This window comes from Ochotona curzoniae, unplaced genomic scaffold, assembly GCF_017591425.1.
Source record: "Ochotona curzoniae isolate NIBS_2020 unplaced genomic scaffold, NIBS_Ocur_1.0 scaffold_2476, whole genome shotgun sequence".
Classification (NCBI taxonomy): Eukaryota; Metazoa; Chordata; class Mammalia; order Lagomorpha; family Ochotonidae; genus Ochotona; species Ochotona curzoniae.
In genome coordinates, this window is record NW_024467095.1 from 21,396,418 (window position 1) to 21,419,986 (window position 23,569).

The 23,569-nt window shown below is 44.8% G+C and overlaps 1 protein-coding gene across 1 annotated transcript in view; it reads right to left on the reverse strand.

The window, feature by feature from the left end:
- The window catches only part of CNTNAP2 (contactin associated protein 2), a 1,623,532-nt gene that overhangs the window by 16,582 nt on the left and 1,583,381 nt on the right, over positions 1-23,569 (reverse strand). The window contains exon 22 of the mRNA XM_041002153.1: positions 4,480-4,719. Coding sequence (XP_040858087.1) covers positions 4,480-4,719 — 240 coding nt within the window. The remainder of the gene's footprint in view (positions 1-4,479; positions 4,720-23,569) is intronic.

Consider the following 23,569-nt stretch of genomic DNA (forward strand, 5'->3'; position numbering starts at 1 on the left):
GGGGTGGGTGTTTTTATGGGGGAGGGGGGGGGGGTTTGGGGGGGGGGTGGGTGGGGTGGTATTTGATGTGGTGTGAGGAAATAGGGTGTGGAGGGTAGGGGTAGGGGAGGTGTGAGAAATATGGGGGGTTAAAGGTTAAAGTATAGTTGGAAAAAATAGATTGGGAGTTAAAAGTTGTATTGTGTGTGTGGGGTTTGAAGGTTTGGAGGTGAGTTTAAAGGTATGTGAGAAAGAAAATTGAGATAGATTTAAGGAGTGTGATGAGGGTGAATGGAGGGGTAAGTGATTGGAATATAGGGTTTAATAGGTAGGATGTATGGAATAATGTTATAAGGAGGGAATAGAGATTGGAGATAATTAGTTGAGATGGGGCATCTATTTGTGTGGAAGGGGAATATAGGGAGGGATTGTAAAGAGCTAACAGGATTCTTCCTCTGTTTAACATGGTGGACTCCCAAATCAGAATCCAATCAATCAATCAATCAATTTCTCCTTTTCTTTCTTTCTTTCTTTCTTTCTTTCTTTCTTTCTTTCTTTCTTTCTTTCTTTCTTTCTTTCTTTCTTTCTTTCTTTCTTTCTTTCTTCTTTCTTTCTTTCTTTCTTCTTTCTTTCTTTCTTTCTTTCTTTCTTTCTTTCTTTCTTTCTTTCTTTCTTTCTTTCTTTCTTTCTTTCTTTCTTTCTTTCTTTCTTTCTTTCTTTCTTTCTTTCTTTCTTTCTTTCTTTCTTTCTTTCTTTCTTTCTTTCTTTTTCTTTCTTTCTTTCTTTCTTTCTTTCTTTCTTTCTTTCTTTCTTTCTTTCTTTCTTTCTTTCTTTCTTTCTTTCTTTCTTTCTTTCTTTCTTTCTTTCTTTCTTTCTTTCTTTCTTTCTTTCTTTCTTTCTTTCTTTCTTTCTTTCTTTCTTTCTTTCTTTCTCTCTTTCTTTCTTTCTGTCTCTCTTCTTTCTTTCTTTCTTTCTTTCTGTCTCTTTTCTTTCTATCTCTCTTTCTGTTTCTTCCTTTCTTTTTTCTTTCTTTCTTTCTTTCTTTCTTTCTTTCTTTCTTTCTTTCTTTCTTTCTTTCTTTCTTTCTTTCTTTCTTTCTTTCTTTCTTTCTTTCTTTCTTTCTTTCTTTCTTTTCTTTCTTTCTTTCTTTCTTTCTTTCTTTCTTTCTTTCTTTCTTTCTTTGTTTCTTTCTTTGTTTCTTTCTTTCTTTCTTTGTTTCTTTGTTTCTTTCTTTGTTTCTTTCTTGTTTCTTTCTTTCTTTCTTTCTTTCTTTCTTTCTTTCTTTCTTTCTTTCTTTCTTTCTTTCTTTCTTTCTTTCTTTCTTTCTTTCTTTCTTTCTTTCTTTCTTTCTTTCTTTCTTTCTTTCTTTCTTTCTTTCTTTCTTTTCTTTCTTTCTTTCTTTCTTTCTTTCTTTCACCTTCCCTCTCTCTCCCCTGGCCGCTTCACAAATAAACTTTTCTGTCTGCAACAGATTCCCGGCTTTTTATTTCTATACTAAGCTGAGGAAAGAACCCACCACACATTTCTGGTAACAAAGATGTCCTTCCTTTGTTCTCCTGGAACCCCATGAGGTCTTCTCTCCTCCCTGCTTCTCTACTAAGTTAGGTTCATGAGCCCTCACCACGTGCCGAGCACTTAGTTAGCACTTGCTAAGTAGCCACCTTCCTTCAAGTCTCCATCTTACTCTGTCCCATTTCCTCCCCTCAGCCTGATTTCCCTCTGGGAAGAAAAAAAAAAATCAAATCATGTAATTGCAGTGAACTTTTTGCTTTGTCGTTTGCAAGCAATCTTCTGCTCTTTTAATGTAGTTCATGAGTTCTATTTTTTTCCATCAGTATTTCCCAACCTATGAAAATGGCTGACAATAGGATGAACACTGCAACTGGCTGACAAGTTACTGCCAAAAGGTAAGGAGGAAATTTTGTGTAAAAACAAAAATCCATTGTAATACCTGAGTTGCAGAATTTTGATCTGAATATTGACAACTCAGATATTTCCCATATGTTATGAGTGTCATGAATAAAGCCTGAGTTAAAAAAAAATAAACTGGAGCCTGCAATCATCTCTCACAGACCTTAAAAGCGAGCCATTTGCTAATTAGGACATACAGAATATGACCATATATTGGTTCAAGTTAGATTCTTGATGTTTCTGAAACGCGTTCCTGGGCAGCCAGGTTAGACCACACAGGCTCACAGCTACACTGAGTTCCTGAAGCATTTCAAAGACCATTCATTGTCTGTGTCCCCTCTGGTACTTGGAGGCATTTATCTGAGCCCTGACACATGTCTTTGTTTTTTTCTTATGGATTTGCATTCTTTTCTCCTTTGCATCAGGATCTGTTCCTTGTTCAAGCCAGCGCTGGAGGAAAAACCAGCCTGCTGTGTAACCCTAACAACGTTCCTAAAGGGAGTTCTCTCTAAGTGCCCTTGGCCTTGCAGCGCCCCTCATCCTGGTACAGGAGCCCAGGTGGGAGGAACAAAGGGGGCTGCTTGGTCTGTCAATTGGTTACTCTGACAATGGGGCGATTTGGGCTCTTTTTGAAGCTTCACAGAGCTTCACTTGGGAGCAACCCTGGCAAGGGGTCACAATGACAAGAGCTCCCCCGGAGCTGATGGATGCGTCGTGCGGGGCTGGAATGTAATTCCAGCAATCTAATGCATAGTGTTTACACGATGAACTTGCTCACCAATTACAAGACTGCAGAGTCAGGCATGCTGGCAAGTTGTATCTAATACGACAATAGTTATGATTGGTAATAGGAGTGCCACTCAGCTTTTTATAAGCTTCGGCTACAAGTGGGTAGTGGTTCTGCATGTTTTAATTAACATCAGCTCACAGAATTCTATGAAAGAGGGGCTTTGATCTCCACATTAGAAATAGTTGTGTCCAAACGGAATGAATTCTGTCCAGCTTGGCTAGCGTCCTCCCTTCCTGGTTTTGCACCGCAACAGCACACACTGCTGGGAGACTCACTGAATGTCACCTTTGGGGGTTACACCTGCTGCTTCACTATGTTGAGGGGTCGGGGGAGGCAGAGGCTGGCATCGTGGTGCACAGTGGGTTTACCTGCCTCATTCGATGCTGGCATCCTCTCAGAGCCAGTTCTGAGCCCTCGCTGCTTCATGTGGCATTAACACACTTGTGAAAGTAGCAGGATATGGGTCCCGACCACCCACCTGGGAACCTTGGACGGAGTGTCAGGCTCCTGCTACGAGCCTGGCCTAAAACTACCCACCAAGGCCATTTAGGGAACAAACCTGAGTTTGGAAGATCTCTCTGTCTCATCCTTTCTCTAATTCTAACTTTCAAATAAAAATTTTTTAAAAGGACACATGAGTTGTTCAAGGTCAATTTAAAAGGATTAAGGGTTGAGTCTCCTGAAATGCAGCTTCCTGCACTCTCCATCGCTCAAAGTTACATAAACATTGGATTTTCCTCCAGTTAGCTTTGTAGCCAGTGGCTAGATCTTTTCATTAGAGCTCTCTACTTTCAAAATGACACAAGTGGGACAAATCCACTAAATTTTAGAAGCTTCAATGCAGCTCCAGGATCGAGGAGGTTGCAGTGTTGTTTGTGTAAGGTAGGCTGGGGCTGGGCCCAGCGGGGTGGCCTAGCTGAAGATCTTCCTCTCTGTCTCTCCTCCTCTCTGTATATCTGACTTTGTAATAAACATAAATAAATCTTAAAAAAAAAAAAGGGGGGGTGGGGCAGAGCAGTCTCTGGCTTTAGGAAAACCTCTTACATTAGAACATGAACTGGGCCCGGCGGCATGGCCTAGCGGCTTAAAGTCCTCACCTTGAACGCCCCGGGATCCCATATGGGCACCGGTTCTAATCCTGGCAGCCCCACTTCCCATCCAGCTCCCTGCCTGTGGCCTGGGAAAGCAGTCGATGGACGGCCCAAAGCCTTGGGACCCTGCACCCGCGGGGGAGACCTGGAAGAGGTTCCTGGTTCCCGGCTTTGGATCGGTGCAGTACCGGCCGTTGTGCTCACTTGGGGAGTGAATCATCAGACGGAAGATCTTCCTTTCTGTCTCTCCTCCTCTCTGTATATCTGACTTTGTAATAAACATAAACAAAATCTTAAAAAAAAGGGTGGGGCAGAGTAGTCTCTGGCTTTAGGAAAACCTCCTCTTACATTAGAACATGAACTACAGGGCTGCACATCACCTAGAGTCCTCAGAGGCAAATGGATCACAGCATCCCACGGCCACACTGCAGACCTTGGTCAAGGCACCTCACAGTCTGCCCGACATGCAGTCACTGATCGCTGCGTTCTCCACCTTGCATTTAACTCTAGCATGGAACAAGGACAGGTGCAGCGTTCAAGTCCTTCCAGCGTGTGCTAAGAACTCTGCTCTCCCTGCTGCTCTCCTTGCTTTGCTCTGCTTCTTAGTCACCTGGACCTCAACGAGTGAGGGTCTGCATTAACCCATGACACAGGGAACCGAGGTGGTGAGAAATAAAGCAATCTCTCCAAGACTGCTCTGGACTGTACCTGAATCCAGGTGATCTAAGTGCCAGGGGTCGGTGGCAGACGACATGGGGGACAGCGTCAGTGGGGAGGCACCGCAGTTGGACTCCACCAGCTCGCCCTGGATGTGCACGTGGGCCGAGGCGTTGGTCTGCCTCAAGGCAGCCTTGAGAGGGGCGATCTGGTTGAACTGGACTCTGGAGAGGCAGCCGGTGAATCCTGGGGTGTTATAGTTGTGTATATCTTGGTCAGTCCTCCCTGATTCTGAAAGACAGAAAAGAAAAATCAGATTCGACTACATACTATATCCCACCTGCTAAATAGACTTGTCTTTGCTTGTGCCCCAGTCTCGTCTTTGAGGTTTTCATGTCAGATAGTAGATTCTTGTAGCTGAAATAGGAATGACTGGATGGGACACGGAGTGGCGGACTTTGAGAAGTTTGTGTCGGCAGAGAGCATCAGAAGGTGAGCATAAATTCCTAACAGATAAAAAAAAATCACCCCAGTCGCTTCTGGCTCTAGCTCCAGCTCCCTGCACACACTGGCTCTGACCGGCTTTTCTGGTGCTTCCCTGAGCCTCTTACACATTACTGAAAAGGGCCACCTCTCTGAGCGGCCCTCCTGGTAGATCATGGTTCAGCTTTGTAGCTCTGTTTTCTCCATAATTGTTTACTGAAAGTAGAGGGAAAAAAAGAAAAAAAGGAAGGGAAAGGATGGAAGGAAGGAAGAGTCTGACAGCTTAAAATTGGACATCTCTCTGTGCAGCACAACCCTTATGGGATTCCAAGGTTTGCAGAATCTGGTATCTGATGGAGGCTTTGAAAGTCAGAAAACTTTTGCACTCCCTCACAAGGCACATTAACATACACATGAATTGCCACCTATGGTGCCCATACGGGACACTGGCACTGCAGGAATTGGCTTAAACTATCGCACCACAGCACTGGCCTCTCTGCCTTTCAAATAATGATACTTATTTTTTTTCCTAACAGAAGTCAAATAAGTCTCAATTTCTGTGAAGAATATTATGTTTTTATATTCATGTGGACTTTTGACATCTCTAATGCCAGACTGCATAGAGATGGCATGAAGAGGTTTCAAAAAAAAATCTTTTAATGGCTATTAGAGAATTCTTTAAGACCCCATTTCATGATAGCCTTAGCCAACAACATGGTTTTTAAAAATGCAGTGAACTGACATCAAAGCTTTGCCAACAGCATTGAAAGCATCAGCGAGACCTGTGACCATCTAGGATGCCTTTCACAAGAGCACCTACAAAGAGTAGCAGAACTGCCACTTAAGCACATTCAAATTTATTACACATTAATCTGGTTAATCTCTAACACGGATTACACTGGCCTCATATGGAACTCCGATACTAAGAATTTGCTCAGGAGATGTTCCAGTCAAGGCATTATTTGGAAGAAACCTTTTAAAGAATGCAAATTACAGAAATGCAGTAAGTCACTCCTGGAATTCTCCACCCACAGCTAGCACCTTCATGCTCTCCTGGCCCAGTGACACGGATTAGAGAAAAGATCCCCTTCCGAGACTGACACACCTCGGGGGACAGGCTTGACATGAGGCCTCCTGACGGTGCTTCCCAGGAGGTACGGCTCGGGCCTCTGTGGCTGAACAGCAACTAGAGCTTTGAGTGAGCTTAGATTCACAATGTAGTCCATGCATCCCATGGGATCTATTCCACAGCTGATTTGGGGAGGGGGAAGAATGGTGCTTTTTAGCTTCTTATCAATATATATAGTATATATTTCTATATATATATACATATGTATACACATACATATATATATGTATATTTTTTTCTGCCAAGGGAGAGAAATACTATATATATATCTATCTATCTTATATAGTATTTATATATATATAATATATGATATAAGATATCATTGGAGGCAAAAGATTGTGGAGATTAATTTAGGGCTTTGGTAAGTGTGTCTGCGTGGCCCTCACTGTACTAGGGGCTGTGGAAGTCACCCTTGGAATCCAGGGAGCCCTTCTCAGACTCACCAATGCTCCCCTAAGACTGGGGGACCATCGGTCCTCAAACACCGACTCCACTCAGTCCTTCCCACTGATCGCACTGGAAGCATTTGAGATCATTCACAGATGGGGAGTCCAGTAAGATCTGGTCCTTGGGGAAGGAAGTTATTGCCTCAGTTCCCTCCTTTCCCCTCTTCCTTCCTTCCTCTGACGGGCAGGGTGACACAGACAACTTCCATGTGTGGGTTTACTCCGCCTGGGTCAGGTTGAAGCCAAGACCTCCATCCCAGTGTCCCAACCTACCACGTGGACCATGTTCTGCTGCCTTCTCACGTGTATTAACACAGAGTTGGACCAGAAGTGCAGCGGGAGATTGAACCTGAGCACTGCTATAGCACGCTGGTGTTGGGTAGCTATTTAATCAGTGTGCGTATCTGTCAACTGCCTTTCAGTCCTTCAAGGAAGAGGCTCATATTGGCTCAGTTTGGGGCCAGGCTGGCCTTATGACCCCGTGAGTACCCCTTCTTTTTTCCTTTCCAATTTAGACCCTAAGGCTTCAGCATTTTTAAAGTATTGAGTTCTATCCACTTTCATTACTACCATTTTTTTTTACCACTACCTTCTCACAACTGGTGTTTTATTTTATAATGTATTAGAAGATTTTCCCTAGGAAAACTTTTTAATATAAATTCATTTATGTGTAAATGAGGTGACATGTGTATTTAAACAAAATCAGACACTAACACGAGAGGTTGCTGAGAAATGGCAATAACTATAAATGGAGCAATTGTGGCCGCACAGCTGAGGGGAGACTTGAACCCTGGCCGTTCTGCCTTAGGAACCTCTGTCTCCAGCCCGTGCAGTCTCCCCACCTCCTCCTTCACACTAAGAACCACTGAGGACAGCAAGGAACAGTCCTTTCCCTTGGATGCTGGTCCTGTTCTTGCCTGAGCAGGTGCCTTCCACTCCTCTTTGGTTCAGAGGTCTGAATCTGTGCCTTCACTTAGGTATACAGTCTCCTTGAGATCTGGGACTAAATGGCACCTGTTGTGTTCTCCATAAATGCCAGAAATAATACCCTGCATAAAGTACTCACCCGGTGACCGCAGATGCATAGTAAACTTGTTGTCACTCGGGGCCGGGTTGTGTGGGATCAATGTAAGTATCATGGAGATTTAGATACAGTTCCTGAAGGCCTATGGCCATGGACATAGAACAGGAGCAGTGTAATCATATTTTTTTGAGATCCAATAGATTATGCTTCAATCTTACTTCTGCATTCCCAGAAGTTCCAGGGCTTAGGAAACTACGGGTTTACCTTTTACTACATGGTTTTATTGCTCTTAAATTGATGTTTATTCATGCTCACTGTCCACCAATATGTAAACCCTCCCGGGCCTCAATCACAGAGCAGTTCTTCCATGGCTCTAAGGAAGTAAGCAGGAAATGGTTTTGAAGTCACTACCTGGGTTTAAATAGTTATTACAAAATAAAAGCAAGGTTGGAGAGTGGTCACGGTTACAGCACGCTTGACATCACGGCCCAGGTGCTGCCAGGTTGGCAGCCATCGAGGTGGTTAGGGATAAGCTGCTAGGCCCCTCCTGGGGAGAAGAGTTGTGAGCCAATTCGGTTGGTCATAGCTGTCCCATCCTATTCGCTTTTGGCCGTAGTTGTACAGAAAGGACCCCGAATTCATATTGATCTCAGAGCTAGAAAAGATGACATAGAAATTCACATGGAAACACAGGACACCCCCGGATAGCCAGAGCTATTTTAAACAGTAAAAACAAAGCAGGAGAATTCACAATTCCAGATCTCAAGACACACTTGAGGGCAGAGGTGATCAAAGCAGTCTGCTATGTGCAAAAACAGGGGGCCAGGGCAAGGAGACACAGATCGCAGACCTCGGAAATGAGTCTTCTACACCATGCCGCTACAGCCAACTCATCGGCAACAAGAGAACTCAAAACAATCCAGAGAAAACAAAAGCTGCTGGGGAGACAGTATCTGCTCCTGGCAGTAAGAAACAAGAACCCCTGCCTTTCACCTTCGACAAAAATCAGCTCTGATTAAGAATCCAAACTTAGGGACCCGGCGCAGTGTCGCAAGTGGTTAAGGTCCTCCTCACCTTGCACGCCCGGGATCCCATATGGGCGCCGGTTCTATCCCGGCAGCCCCGCTTCCCTTCCAGCTCCCTGCCTGTGGCCCGGGAAGGCAGTTGAGGACGGCCCAAAGCTTTGGGACCCTGCACCGGCGTGGGAGACCCGGAAGAGGCTCCTGGCTCTGGATCGCCATAGCATCGGCCATTGTGTTCACTTGGGGAGTGAATCATCGGACGGAAGATCTTCCTCTCTGTCTCTCCTCTCTGTATATCCGCCTTTCCAATAAATAAATAATAATAATAAAAAAAAGAATCTAAACTTAGGCCCAAACACCATCAACTTCCTAGAGGAAAATCTGGGGAACACCCTCCACAGAATATGTGTGGGCAAAGACACTAAAAACATAGGCAGTTAAAGCCAAAATAAACAAATGGGACTACAAGTGAAGACGCTTCTGGGTTTAAATAGAAACCCAACAAGAGAAACAGTTACTAAGATGAGAAGGTAACCAACAGAATTGAAGATCTTCACTCACCACACAACAGAGGACTGATACCCAAGATTTACAAAGAGCTCCAGGAACCTCAAAGATAGCAAAACAACCAATCCTGTTAAGAAATGGGCAAAGGACTTGAACAAATAGTTCTCAAAAGATGAGATTCATAAGGCTGATACATGGAAAAATGCTCAGGTTCCTTAGCTATTAGGGAAATGGAAAATAAAAACTACAAAAAGTGGCCCAGGGCGATAGCCTAGTGGCTAAATCCTCCAGGATCTCACATGGGTGCTAGTTCATGTCCCAGCTGCCCCACTTCCCTTCCAGGTTCCTGCTTGTGGCTTGGGAAAGCACTTGAGGATGGCCCAAGGCCTTGGACTCTGCATCTGTGTGGGAGACACGGAAGAAGCTCCAGGCTCCTGGCTTCAGATCAGCTCTCAGCTCTGGCTGCTGTGGCCAGATGGGGAATGAACCAGCAGACAGAAACTCGGTTTATCTTCCTCTGTAAATATGGCTTTCCAATAAAAATAAATACTAAAAAAAGATTAGGTAGAAAAAACCTGCATAGATTCTACCTCATTCCAGTGAGAGGCCTACAATCCAGAATTCCAACACCACCTGCTGACGTGGATGTGGAGAGAAAGTTAGCCTGTTCCACTGCTGCTGGCAGTGTGGGCCAGTGCAGCCACTATGGAACTCAGTGTGGAGAACGCTAAGACAACTCAAAATGGATCCACTGTATGGCCCAGCTCTGCCACTCCTGGGAATAAATCCAAAGGAAATGAAACGTCTGTGAAAAACAGACCTGCAACCCTATCTTCATAGCAGCACGACGCACAATCGCAAAGACATGGAAACAACTGGGGTGCCCCTTGAAAGAGGAGTGGATAAAGAAACTGTGGGACATCTACTCTGTGGAATACTACTCAGCCACTAAAAAGAATGAAAGTCTACCATTTGCTATAAAGTGGTCCCAACTAGAAACCATTATGCTCAGTGAAATAAGCCAATCCCCAAAGCATACATATGTTCTCTTTGACATAAGACAGTCAACACAAAAAATACACGTGTGTACATACACATATATACACACACACACAAGTAAGCAAATACGTTTTTCTATATATCCACATACATGTATTGTGCAGTGGAAACTAACATACTGGGAAGTAAAGGTACTATGCAGTATCCAGTACTTCTGGATAAAAGTAGGACTTCCAATGAAACTTATAAACATGATACTACATTTCTTCTAAATGTATTTATTTTTCTTGAAAAGGCAGATTAACATAGAGAAGGAGCGACAGAGGAAAAGATCTTCCATCTGCTGATTTGCTCCCCAAAAGGCCTTACACTCAGAGCTGAGCCAGTTTGGAGCCAGCAGCCAGGAACTTCTTCCAGGTCTCCCACGTGGGTGCAGGGTTCCAAGGGCTTGTGCCATCTCCACTGCTTTCCCAGGCCACAGCAGGGAACTTGGAGCAGCCAGGACACAAACTGGCACCCATACAGGATGCTGACACTTACAGGTGGAGGATTAGCTAATTGAGCTATCATACCAGCCCCAATACTAGCTTTCCTACCTTTTCCTGTACTTACTATGTCATGATATACTTAAATATCAGAAAGTTAAGCTTTCAACTTGTACTAAGGGATTATGCTATTGTGATCCTATGGGAAAAAAAAAATGGCAAGATGAAAAAGTCTGGAGAGAGGGGAGAGGAGGAGGGATGAATCCTTATACCTACAAAACCATCATGGAAAAATCAAAAGTTTTAATTACTTTAAAACAACAAAAATGGAATTCTGACATCTGCTACGACGCGATCAAATCCAGAAGACACGACACTAACGGACACAGGCCAATCACAGGCAAAAAGAAATACTACACGATCGCATTTACATATGGAATCTGAATACCGAAACCCACAGGAGCACAGACGGAGTGGGAGAGGCCCAGGAGACACGATGGCGGAGTGGCAAAGGGGGAGAAGAAAGCAGCCCGGACTGAACAGGGGCGTAAAGACATGGGAAACTAGAGCATCAAGCCCAGCCGTGGGAGAGCGTGACTCCTAAGAGAAGCAGAAGAAACTCAATTTCTCAAATGTAACATGAACAAAAATCATGAAACCTAGGCAGGGCATGGAGAGGCTGGCCTAGGTCAAGTCCTATTCCAAGGGCTCCCGCGTGCCATCGGTCATGTCATACACAACCAGCTGCCTTTGAAAAGACACCAGCCCAAATTAAATCTAGAGACGTAACTGAGGCATGTCATCGTGTACTGCGGAATTTTATTAATCTCTTCAAGAAGGACACTGAGGAAATTTCATTGTTATAATTGGATATGAAGAAAGGCAGGACTAAAATATGCAGGTGTAATTTAAATAGCTCGTGACCTGAGTCACATGCACTAATACAATTAATTGCAAAGCAGCAAAATGCTGGGAGACGCAGATTTCTTCCTCCCTTTAACGCACACTGTATCTGCTACATCTAAATGTGTGCATCTTTTGAAAGCATGGGTGCTGCACGAATGCTTTGTCCCTCCACACACAAGCATAATAGAAACATCTTCACGTGAAGAGGTTAGTCTAAAACACGATCTGGTATTTTGCACAAAGGCATGCTGTTTCTTTGTTTCAGCTGGTTGAAGAGTCTAAGCTTTAGGGAATACTAAATAGGTAGAAGTCATCACTCTCCTACCTGGAATCTAGTTTGAACACAGAAAACTCGTTATGATGTGCAGTTATTGTAATAAAGCAACCGGAACTTCGCAGTATCAAGAGCACAGGGAGAAGGGTTGTGCGCACAATCCTGGACCCGTCATTCAGAGCACACATTTCAAACATGCATTGCCTGCCTTCTCCTGGCTGTTTCACGTTGCCCGACGGTAAGACGGCCTGCAAGGTACCGATGCCCTTCTGCTGTGACCTCAGGTGCCCTGTGCCCAGGCACGGAGTTCACGGCCAAGATGAAAGTCACACAACCTCTCAGCAAAATGCTGTGCCTACCTCTCATCCCAAGGAACAGGTGCTGTGGCTCCCTGCATGAGAAAGGCAGGTTTGGATTTTATCGCCCGGATTCTTCGTAAACAGAAGCCCTGTGCCCTCTGCTACTGCAAGAACAGAACACTGGCCATGTGAGACGTCCCGGAGCTGGAGAGGAACAGACCTGCTTGCTACTCCCTGAGAATTCTTGCACTTGGCTGTTTCCATTTTAACTGACTAGCAACAGAAACAGACTCCGATCTGTGAATCTGAAATGTAGTTCAGAAAAATGACTTCTCTTGGTGTGCCCGCCTCTTGCTGCAACTTTCCTTCTCTGCTTTTATGGTCTTTGGAAATCCATATTAAACCGTGGCTGCTATCAAAGGAGAGTGAGCCTCCGTTTTCAATTTCTTCCTCTGAATTCCTCCTCAGGTCAGTGAGGAGCATTCCAGGGAAGGCCAGCAGAGGGTCACACTGGGCTACAGGGGGAGCTGGGGCTCAGGGAGAAGGAGGGAAGGGTGCAGAACTTCTATTTTTTTTTTTCATCAATGACATAAATAAGTGTGGGTTAGGGGCCAGCACAGTAGCCTAGTGGTTAAATCCTTGCCTTGCATGTGCTGGTATCCCATATGGGTGCCTGTTCTAATCCAAGCAGCCCTGCTTCCCATCCAGCTCCCTGCTTGTGGCCTGGGAAAGCAGTCAAGGACAGCCCAACACCTTGGGACCCTGCATCTGCATAGGAGACCCAGAACTGGCTCTTGGCTTCAGATCACTCTAGCTCTGGCCATTGTGGCCACTTAGCAAGTGAATCAGCGAATGAAAGATCTTCCTTTCTTTCTCTCCTCCTCTCTCTCTATATCTGATTTCCCAAAAATAAATAAGTAAATCTTAAAAAAAAAAGTGTGGGTTAGGAAAGGTGTATTAGTAAATTTTTGTTTCTAGATAATATCTAATTGAAAGAGCTGTCTTCCGTTTTTCTCACTTGTACTGTAGTTCTAGCCCAGATCTGTAAGATGACCTTACCCAAGAGAGCAACCCTTTGGCTAAAGACTGCAGTTGCAGGCAAGCCTAAACATCTTAAACATCAGAGCAACAGAAGGTGGATGCTGATACAAGGAAGGAAAGCAGTACTTTCCTGGGGCCATGGAAACCACCAAGCTCACCTGGGAAGGGAGAGGGGCAGCCGGTGCTAGGGAGCACCTTGAAGCTTCTCAAGAATGGGAAGAATGCCAAAATGATGTCCAGAAGACAGAACCCAAATGCTTTGAGGTTGAACTTGAAGCTCCAGTGGGTCATCATACAAATTTGAGATTTGTGACTGCGACCACCCCAAGTGCTAGCAAGGAACACAGACCACAGCACAGGTGTGTCTCCCTTCATGGCTTCTTCTCTGCTGTACCTCCAAAGCCAGCTCATCCACTTTCAGACTAGAGTGAGAGCAATCACACAGGCAGTGGATGGGCAGAGAGCATCTCAATTCCAGCCAAGCATCGTATCACATCTCTCATGAGATTTTCATAGTCAAGACAGATACGCTCGCATAGTTTCCTAATTGTAAGAGCAGTATTTTATTTCGATGTACTTTTTATTTATTTCAGAGATGGACAGGGGAGCTCTCTCATGGATGGGTTTATTTCTCAAATGCCCATGATAGCAGAAAGTGGACCAGGGCTGAAGCTGGGAGCTGGGAGTTCACCGGTGGGAGGAAGTGTCACTTGGGCCATCTCACTGCCTCACGGGGTCTGCACTGGCAGGAAGCTGGAGGCAAGAGCCAGAATAGAGATCAAACCCAGATGCTCTGATGTGGAACACGGGTATCTTTAACTCCTGCTCCCACGAGAGGTGAACATATGATGCGCTAAATAGTGGGTTGAATTTGAATAATGGATGGAAACAGGCTTGAGGGGAGAATGATAATCGTATGACTCCAGGCTTACATTATATTACTGCTTCAGATAAGGATACCATTGACACACTGACCAGCATGCCATGTGGCATTTAGTAGAAAGTAGCAATTCTATGTGAGATGACAGGATGCAAGCCAAAGAGACATTCAGAGCCTGGAACGATGACCTGTATCTAAGTAAAGTTTAAGAGAAACAAATAGAAATTTCTGAAATGCCACCTGTCTTCACTCTCATGATGCATCCTGTGCCCAGGCAAAGAGTATTTTGTTGAATTAGATGTGATTTAGGATTTTTGAGAGATGTAGATGGGGCAAGGGAGGGATGGAATATAGAAGTGGGTTCTGACACTGTACCCTGGAGTGGTCAGGTTAAGGCCAGTGTTTGGGGAATAGGCCAGGCAGGGGAGAAGGTTGGGTCCTCAAACTTAGTCCTGTGCCTGCTGCGGGAACAGAGGCAGGTTCCCCAATTCTACCCCCCCACTGTGTCAGATAGAGCCAGGAGATTGGGGTGAATTCCCTCAAGAATGAGCAGCCCTTGAAATGGGAGGCCGTGATACCGGGAGATGATATAATCTTCATTTACTATTAGACAAGTTGGTTGAAAACTGCTAATTACTTTGCAGAAGTTGGATGGCATGGAAATGAGAGAGGAGTTAGAGTGGGTAGTAGGCAGTTAGGGTATTCTGGGTCCCCGAGTAAAAGAGAATTTCCCCACCATGTCTTGAACTCACTCTCCCAGGGACAGGGGTGCTATTAGCATATCAATTCCCCGCCAGAAGTATCGGCCATTACCTCCGGCCACTGTGGGAGGGTCTCAGGCCGATCTCTTTATCATTGAAAGGAGAGCAGGAAGAAGTAATACACATCTGCCCAAGGCCTGGAATGTCCTATGTCTAGCACCTCTGTGGCCTTTTGTCCCAAGGCCAGGTACCATGGAAACTAGGAATTTTCTTTGTTCATGGAGAAACATCTTTGAGGGAAACCTTTAAAAGGTGCATTCCCCACCATTAATACGGGTTTTTACTTCTTTGCCCCCTGCCACTATGGCAGAGGACTAGGGTTCTTTCTATCTCAAAGCCCCCTCCCGTCACTAGGACGGGAGTCTTCTCTTCTCAACTTTCCTAATAAATCTTGCGTTAAAACTAAACTGTGTCCGCATGAAAATTCTTCTTTCCTGCGAGACAAGAATTTGAGGTTGCTGCCATACTCGGAGTCAAAATTCCTGCAACAGAAATGCCTTGGGCTCCAAGCCTCTATAGGCCAGTATATACTTTCTCTGAGTCCTTCTAGAAATTCTCAGGCCTTCCTGGCATTTCTGAAACAAGACTGGCCCCTTCTAGCAACGTAGCAATAAAAAGGCGCAGCAACATTTCTCCCAAGTGCAGCACTCGATCTTTAGCAGCTCTGCTAACATTGAGCCTCGGTTCTCCTTAGGTCTTGGCCTAGATAAATACTTAATAATGATAGTGGCTAAAGATTCATCGAGGCATTATCATATGTTAGATATGTGCTTAATATTCTAAATATGACATTTTAATTCGGATTCCTAAGACAGGTGCAATTTTCTTCCCATTCGGACCGACACCTACTGAAGTAACTTGCTCAGAATCACATTAGCTCGTGAGTCAATTTGCCTCTGAAATTCGCTCTCTTAACCATAATTGTACCATTATGATATTACCTAGCTTCTTGGGCACCGGAGGGGGTGGGGCGGGGGAAAGCCTCTCCTAGCAAAAAGGCTTCCTCGTGCTCCACGGAATTCTCCATGTGCCTGCAGGTGTTTCTCTGCACTAGGGACCAGCATGATGGTGCAGTGGGGTAAGCAGCCACCTGTGGCACCCGTGCCCCATAGGAGAGTGCCAGTTCAAGATTGGGCTACTCTGCTTCCAATTCAGTCCCCAGCTAACGCTCCTCTCCTGGAAAAGCATCTGAAGATGACCTTGCCACTTTCTCTGTCACACTGCCTTTTAAATCAACCAACCAGCCAACCAATCAAAAACTGCTGGTACCTAATCCAGTCACAATTACACCCCCATCCCTACTGCCAGTCCACTAAGCCCGAAGCGCTACCTCTTTGCACCTGTTAACCACTCCTTATGGGGACAGAGCTGAACACAAAAGACAAGGCAAAGAGAAGCCGATCAGAGCCAGGCACTGCTCCTGCATCACCTCTAATTTGCCTAAATGGAGGAACTGTGAAAACTCAGGTGGGGTCACGGTGTGGGCTGCTTTCCATTTTGCTTTTAACAGAAGGCAAGGGGCTCTTTCTGAGCTGCCTGCCCGGGGCCTTCATTGGCAGCTCGGGTGGTGCTGGCGGCATGTTTATTTTCCCAGTGGGGCACATCCTGCAGTCCTGTCATTATTTCCACTCCTCGGTCTGAACGTGTTGATGCATCTTCTGTCCCCACTTCAGAAGGTGCAAATTACAGTGGCTGCAGCATCTTAAGGGGAATGCATTTTCCAGCACTGGCATTCATTTTTCTGTCATGCTGTGTGCTTTTTTTTTTTTCCCAGAGCAGATCAGAGCTTAAAATATTTTAGGAGACAATTGTGCTAATCTCTCTTCTAAAACGCATTATTCTGAATCCTGGGCACCTCAGGAGAATGTATTTACCTGGAAGACATGTTTTTTGGATGACTGGGAGGTTGAATTCTTTTGGAATGAGCACATTTCAAGTTTTCCAGCTTATTATTTGTACAGAACACTCTCAAGCAAAACAAAAACCCATATCAAGGTTCTACTATGACATTCCCAGATTCTGGGTGTTTTTGCTTTTGAGTGTTCCTTAGGCTATTCAATAATAAATGATATATGATTCCTGTGATGGTCTGTCACAAATATGATGTTTCTTCAGATCTTAAAGTTCAAGTTTGCCTTCTGATTTTAAAAGAAATTGAAATATTTTTATGGGACCTCACAGAATGGGCTCCCAGCACTTGCCCAACCTAACGGATGTGTCAGCCCCTATTTGATGGCTTGGGGCTTGATTGGGAAGGTTGTTTTATTGTGTTGTAGCAGAGCAACAGAATATCCCTGGATTTTGCATTTTTGAGAAAGAGCTGGAGGCCACCTTTCCTTTGGGGTGTCTGCTTCTCTGTTACTCAGGCGGAATAAAAACTATGTTCCCAGATGCTATACACGATAGCTCAGTTCTAAAAAAGTTGGCTGCAAATAAAAAAAAACCACATGACTGCTTTTCACTCCTGAAAAATCACCTTGGTTATCTCACCCAGCATTCTTTCCTTTGTATATAGTTTTAGTAGTAAAATAATCAGGGCTTGGTGCAGTAGCCTAGCAGCTAAAGTCCTTGCCTTGCCTCTTCCGGGAATGCCATAAGGGTACCTGTGAGTGACCTGGCTGCTCCACTTCTCATCCAGCTCTCTGCTTGTACCCTTGGAAAGCAGTGAAGGATGGCTGAAAGCCCTAGGACTCTGTACCTGCGCAGAAGACCCAGAAGAAGCTCGTGGCTCCTGGTTTAAGATTGGCTCAGCTACAGCCATTGCAGCCATTTGGGGAGTGAACCGGGGATGGAAGATCTTTCTTCCTCTCTGTAAATCTACCTTTTCAATAAAAATAAACAAATCTTAAAAAAAAGATGGCATTTCCTTAGCCATGATGCCATCTATTGTTCATACATATTCTTTCTAATGTTTGACCTTGGGTGAAATTCTATGAAAAATTGTGCATTTCATTTTTGTCAAGATTGAACAAAAAACGTCTTGTATAGGCCAACTTTCTGATGGAATCTCATTTGTTCATTCATTCTTCTCTTATCCATACAAAGATTTATTGAAGAACTATTATATATAACAGGTGGCAAGGGTTTAGTACTGAAAAAAAGATAGCTTCTATATTGAAGACTACACATTAATATGATATTGTAATATGATATTTTGGCAATGTGTTAGTAACATTATTTGTGGAATGGATTACTGAGTGGACTTGCAAAAGAGGAAAGGACTGTTTTGTTAGGAAGAGCTCAAAACCCAGGATAGCAATCAGCAAAACATTTATCTTTTTTCTTGGGGAATGCTTCATGCTCTGAAATGCTACTTCATTAAGAAACTTCAAGCAGAGAAAAGGATGGTAGGTGGCGGAAGTACTGATTTAGAAGGGAAGGGCGGCGGGCTTTGCAAAGGCCACACTGGAGTTCCATGTCCATGAAAGGAGAGCCATGCATTTACCCAGGCAAAGAAATAGCAAGGCACGTGTCCCAGGAGAACACACGTGTATGTTTCCTGGCTTCAAACTGAGAAGCCCATGTTGGGTTTAGGGTGAGGATGGATCCTGCTTGCCTAAGCAGAAACTGACTCTCAAACTTCCTTGTCAATTCAGAATCCTGAGGAGTCCCAGTTGGTAAGAGAGCTACGCCTGTCTGTGGGAATGGAGCGAAGACCACACCACGCTTTCCTGTGCAGGACGCGATCCAGATGCAGAAAGCATGGGAAACGGTGGTTCTCACAAGAAAACATTCCCCAGTAGATAATACAAGTACGCACAGCACCCAGCCCAGGGGCCGGACCAAACAGGGGCATGCTGTCACAAGGCTGAACTGTGCCCCTAAAAAGACAGGTTGCACTCCTAAACCCCAGTACCTGTGACTGTGGCCCTTTTTGGAAAAGGGATCTTTTCAGATGTAATCAGGGAAAGAGGAAGTCAGATCTGATCAAGGTGGGTCCTAATCCAATGGCTTCAGTCTTTACAAAAGATAGAGACACAAGGCAGAAAAGTCACGCAGTGACCGAGGCAGGCAGTGAAGTCCTGGTGCCACAAATCTGGAAATGCCAAGGATCGCCAGCAACTTCCAGAAGCTGGAAGGAGAGAGCAGTGTTTCCCTCTGAGTCCCCAGAAAGGGACCAACCCTGGCAACCCCTGGGTGTCCTGACTTCCAGTGTGGGCGATTGCCCCAGACTGCACTCTGCTGCCTAGGGGGTGTGGCTTAAGCCTAACCTTCCTCATGGCCTGAGGTACATACAGCCTTCAGGCCTACACGGGGAATGAGACTTCCAACATGACTCAGTCTTTCAAGTGCTTATTTTTGAGGTTTGATCCATTAGCTACAGGGGTTTGCTGGTATCCTTCATGTCAGAGCAGGTGCTAAACCTGGCAGTAATGATACCCACATCCTATAATGGAGTGCCTAGGGTTGCTTCCAAGCTTTGGTTCCTAATTTCAATTTTTTTGCTGATGCATAGCCAGACAGGAAGCAGAGAAGGTCAAGTAATAGGACTCTTATCATCCATATAAGACCTGGATCGAATTCCCAGCTCTTGATTTCAACCTGGTCTAGTGTGGCTGCTGTGAGCATCTGGGGAGTGAATTAGTGGACGGGAGCTCTGTGGACCCTTTCTTGTCTTTCTCTCTTCCTCTCAAGGTACCAGAAAAGATCCTCGTGTTCTGCTCAGACTTTTACTGCCTACTTCAAAATTGACATCTTTCTGTGCTTGCTTGAGTCTATTTCCTGTCTAGCTCCCTGTTGATGTGCTGTGGAAAAGAGAAGATGGTCCAGGGAGCAGGGCTCTTGCCACTCATGTGGCAGACTCAGATGAAACTCAGGGCTCCTGGCTCAGCCTTGTCTCTGCCCCTTTCTCCGTAACTCTGCCTTTAAATAACAACTAAATAAATAAATCTTTTTTTTTTTTTAAAGAACTACTGTCTCTGTAGACAGTGTGATTCAAGAATGTCCCTTTATTGACTCTGTTCTGTTAAAATCTATTCGCCAAAACAAATCACTAAAATATCCTTGAAAATTAAACAAGTTGAAACTGCCCTACAGTTTTCTGAATGGGCTTCCGTGGGGAAAAAATACTTTCCTCGAAGCAAACTTGCAGAGATTAACTTTCATAGCTCAGTCTCTCTAGCAAGCTATCTGTATTTTCAATTTTTTTCTATTTGAACAATAGCCTATAGGTGAATGATATACACAAATGAGGGTCACACTTAAGGCCCATGTGAAACAAGAGAATAATTTCCAAAGCGCATTCTACAAAGACACATTGTAAAATTTGTAACAGATTCAGCATCTCCATTAGAAGAACCTTTATCTTGGTTTGAGAAGGAAGGCTTTGGCCCCAGGTGCAACTATAGCAAGTGCTTTAGCAGAGCTAAGGGATCTGTGTGTTTCCCCCATCCATCCCATCAATCCGACCACACAGGAGAACAGCAGCACGCATCACTGTTATCATGAGTACAGGCTCCATGCGGGTCCTATACTGAGCAATTTACATGTATTAACTTCTAATTCTTGCAGCAGCTCTGTGAAACAGGCACTGCTATTCCCTTCACCTTTTGTTCCTCTAATGCATTTCTGATCATGTGCTTCAGAGCCGAGCGTCTGCGAGCAAAGATCCAGAAGGGAAGCTAGTTTTATTTTTGGAAAATTAAACCAAAGTACAGAGGCACTAATTGTGCTTCTCGGAGAGCTGCCTCTCTCTCCAGCGGGCACAACTTCGGAGGTGGAAGAGACTTCCTTTGGGTTCCTGATGGCAAAGGGATATGCAGCTTTCTCTCTTACCCAAGAGCTGTCCCTTCTCACACATTCAGTTATCTGGGTTGTTAAATACTCCTCTCCTCTAAGCCTGCCCCACTTCCCTTGTGAATTCTCGCATTGTCCTTCAAATCCAATCAAATAATGGCAGGGCTTGTTTCTGTTTAAGACTCCTTCAGAGACAAGGGAGAGGCTTATGGAGAATAAAATACTGTGCTCCACTTGGTTCTCAGGTTCTAATGGGGGAATGTATTGTTCCAGAATCCATATTCCAGCACAACCAAATATTAATCCATGATTATGTAGCTCTCACTGGCTGCCTTTTTTCCATTTTGTTTCCACAACATTCGGTAGGCATCCTCACAGGTACCATGAATTAACTAAAGCATGTGAAAAATGGTCCTCAACTAAGGCTGGCACCTGCCCTGTCCCTGCTGTGTGACCTCAAGGGACGCTCCCAGGGCTGCAGCCCTCTGGGCTTTCCTGAGTTTCCATAAGCATTTCCACTCATATTTCACCTCCCTATCCTTGCATCTCCTCTTTCAGCTCCGAAGTATTTCAGCCAACTTGAATTATAATGCCTCAATTTCTCTACCTTTGAAATCTGGCCAACCCAATGGTTTGAGATGTAGAGCAGGAGACTCAAGAAGGCAGTAGTTGGTAAGGAGTTCAGAACCTTGGCTGGTTCAGGAGAAAATGAGAGATCAAAGATAACCCCTTGTGGATGGATGTAGGGGATGTGGGCAGAAAAGCTTAGTTCCTGTCCTGACTTTGCAGTTACTTCCACGTGGCTTTGGTAAGTCACGTGCCCCACCCACAGGGCAAATTTCTCCTCTGGAGTACAGCAGAGTTGATGTAGATGAGTTCAGACACACTCCAGCTCAAACATCCTGGGAGACAGAGCCCGCACACGTTCTAATTTGACAGGTACTTTCTAGTTTAAGGAGCTAAGGGTTCCCACAAGTAAAGCCAGGTTTGATCTTACAGAATTGTTTCTAAAAGACAGCTTTGAGCCCATTTCTGTGGGACAGAATTCTTGAAACGGGCTCATCTGGTTAATCTGCTCATGCAAAGGATTCCCCCATGTTTCAAAGAGAAGTACACTTACATTGAGTCTTTACTCATTGTCCTTGGATACCCTAAAGCTGTGACTGTGTCACTGTGCCCTGACTCATTCAGATCCTGCAGAGCAATAGTCCCCTCCCACTGCACATGCCCCATTTCACATCACATCTCTTCTCCATTCTCCAAAGAACAGCAAGAGTTCTTCTAGAAATACAGGTGGGATCATGCTATCCCACCACTTAAAGCCCTTCAGTGGCATCCAATTATTCTTGGAATACAATGTAAACATATTTCTGTGGTCTAAATGGCCCCAAATGAACTGCCTCACACACATTTGTCCAATTTGATTTCCTTTTACTCTTTTCCTGTTCGGGAAGCTGCATCCATATGGGTTTTCCTATTCCTTGGGCAGAAACGCTGCATTTCCCCTAATACTCACTCCTCCCTTCTGACTTGAAACACCGTTTTTCACCGAGCACATCACTCCACAGATGTAGGCAGCATCCTGTACCATTAGCTGTCATCCTGAGCCAAGTTCTGCTTGTTGGGGTGTAGTGGAGAGGGTACGTGCAAATGTTAGTTATCAAGGCCCTAAGATGAGGAAGAAACATTTTTGTTTGAGTCCTGGCTGTCCTGTTTCTTATCCAGCTCCTTACCAATGCGCCTGGGAAAGCAGTGAAAGATGGTAGAAGTGCTTGGGGTCCTGCTGCCCACGTCAGAGTGGACAAAGCTTCTGGTTCCTGGCATTGACCCTGCCCAGCCTTGACCATTGTGGATATTTAAAGAGTGAGCCAGCAGACGGAAGATCTCTTTCTCTTTGTAATGCTGGCTTTCAAATACATAAATCAATCTTTTAAAAAAAAGAATGCAAATAGTTGTGATCATTATGTTTGTCCATGTGTCATGTATATTCCCCTGCAGAAGGGAAGCTCCCTGAAGGCAATAGCTTGGCCTCTTGTCTATTTATAACTCTCCAATATCTAGAACCATAGTTGGCATGTGGGGAATTTAGAAGGTCCTGATGAAGTGAAGGAACAAATGTAGCCATAGCAGGGGGATCTGTATTTCCAATTTTTAAAATTAATTCTTTGACCTGGAAGAAATGGGCTGGGAACATCTCAGCTTAGAGTTGAATAATTCTTCTGAATGACCTAGTGAATCAGTGGGAAAACACAACGCTACCCTGATGGCATATTGTCCACAAAGAGTTAAAGAATAGTCTGTCGGTCAAGGCCAATTAAATAAAACATGCTACCAGCATGATGGGCAGATTTGGCCTGCCCCCTGATGTGGAAAGATTGGCTCTGAAAATAAGACAACCTCTGGAAGAAATTCCGCTCAAGTGCAATCTGTGGTTACAAGCAACTCCTGTCCGAGCCAGTGTATTGATCCTGTTGAGTACAATGACTTGTTGCAGGCAAACATAAATGGGCTAACTAGCTGAGTGGATGTTACGCTCTGTCTACTGCACGCAACCTCGAAGTCCTGAGCTCCGCACCACTGAACCCCATTCCCATCCCTCTGCTATGCGGATCACATGCCACGCTGCCAGAACAGGCAGGGCTGTTGTTTTGGAATTAGAAAACCGATTAGAATTCTGGCCTTGTTGTGCATAGCTTCGTGGTCTTAGACACATTTCTTAATCTCTTCAAGTCTGTTTTTGCACAGAAACTGGAGATTTGGGTCTCTTTCTCACAATCCCCATACCTAATCCATCAGCTCGACTAATAACGGAACCCCTACAATACATCCCAAATCTGCTCATTTTTTTGTTCGTTTTCAAGAATCGTCATCTATGTCAAACAGTCACATCTCTCCACTGATACCTACGGCAGACTCCCTTCTGGCCTGCCTGCCTCATCTCTTCCCGCCATCCATTATCTACACAGTCTCCCACATGAAGCATTGTCATGCTCCACTGACTCCCACTCGGCTCATAATACAGTTCAGATGATCTGCTGTGGCCTAGCCCAGGAGGCCTGCCAGCACCACGCCACGGCCTCCCCTTCCGCTCCTGCTCCCCTCCTCATTCACCAGGATCAGCCACTCCGGGTTTTAGTCTGCCTTTGTTT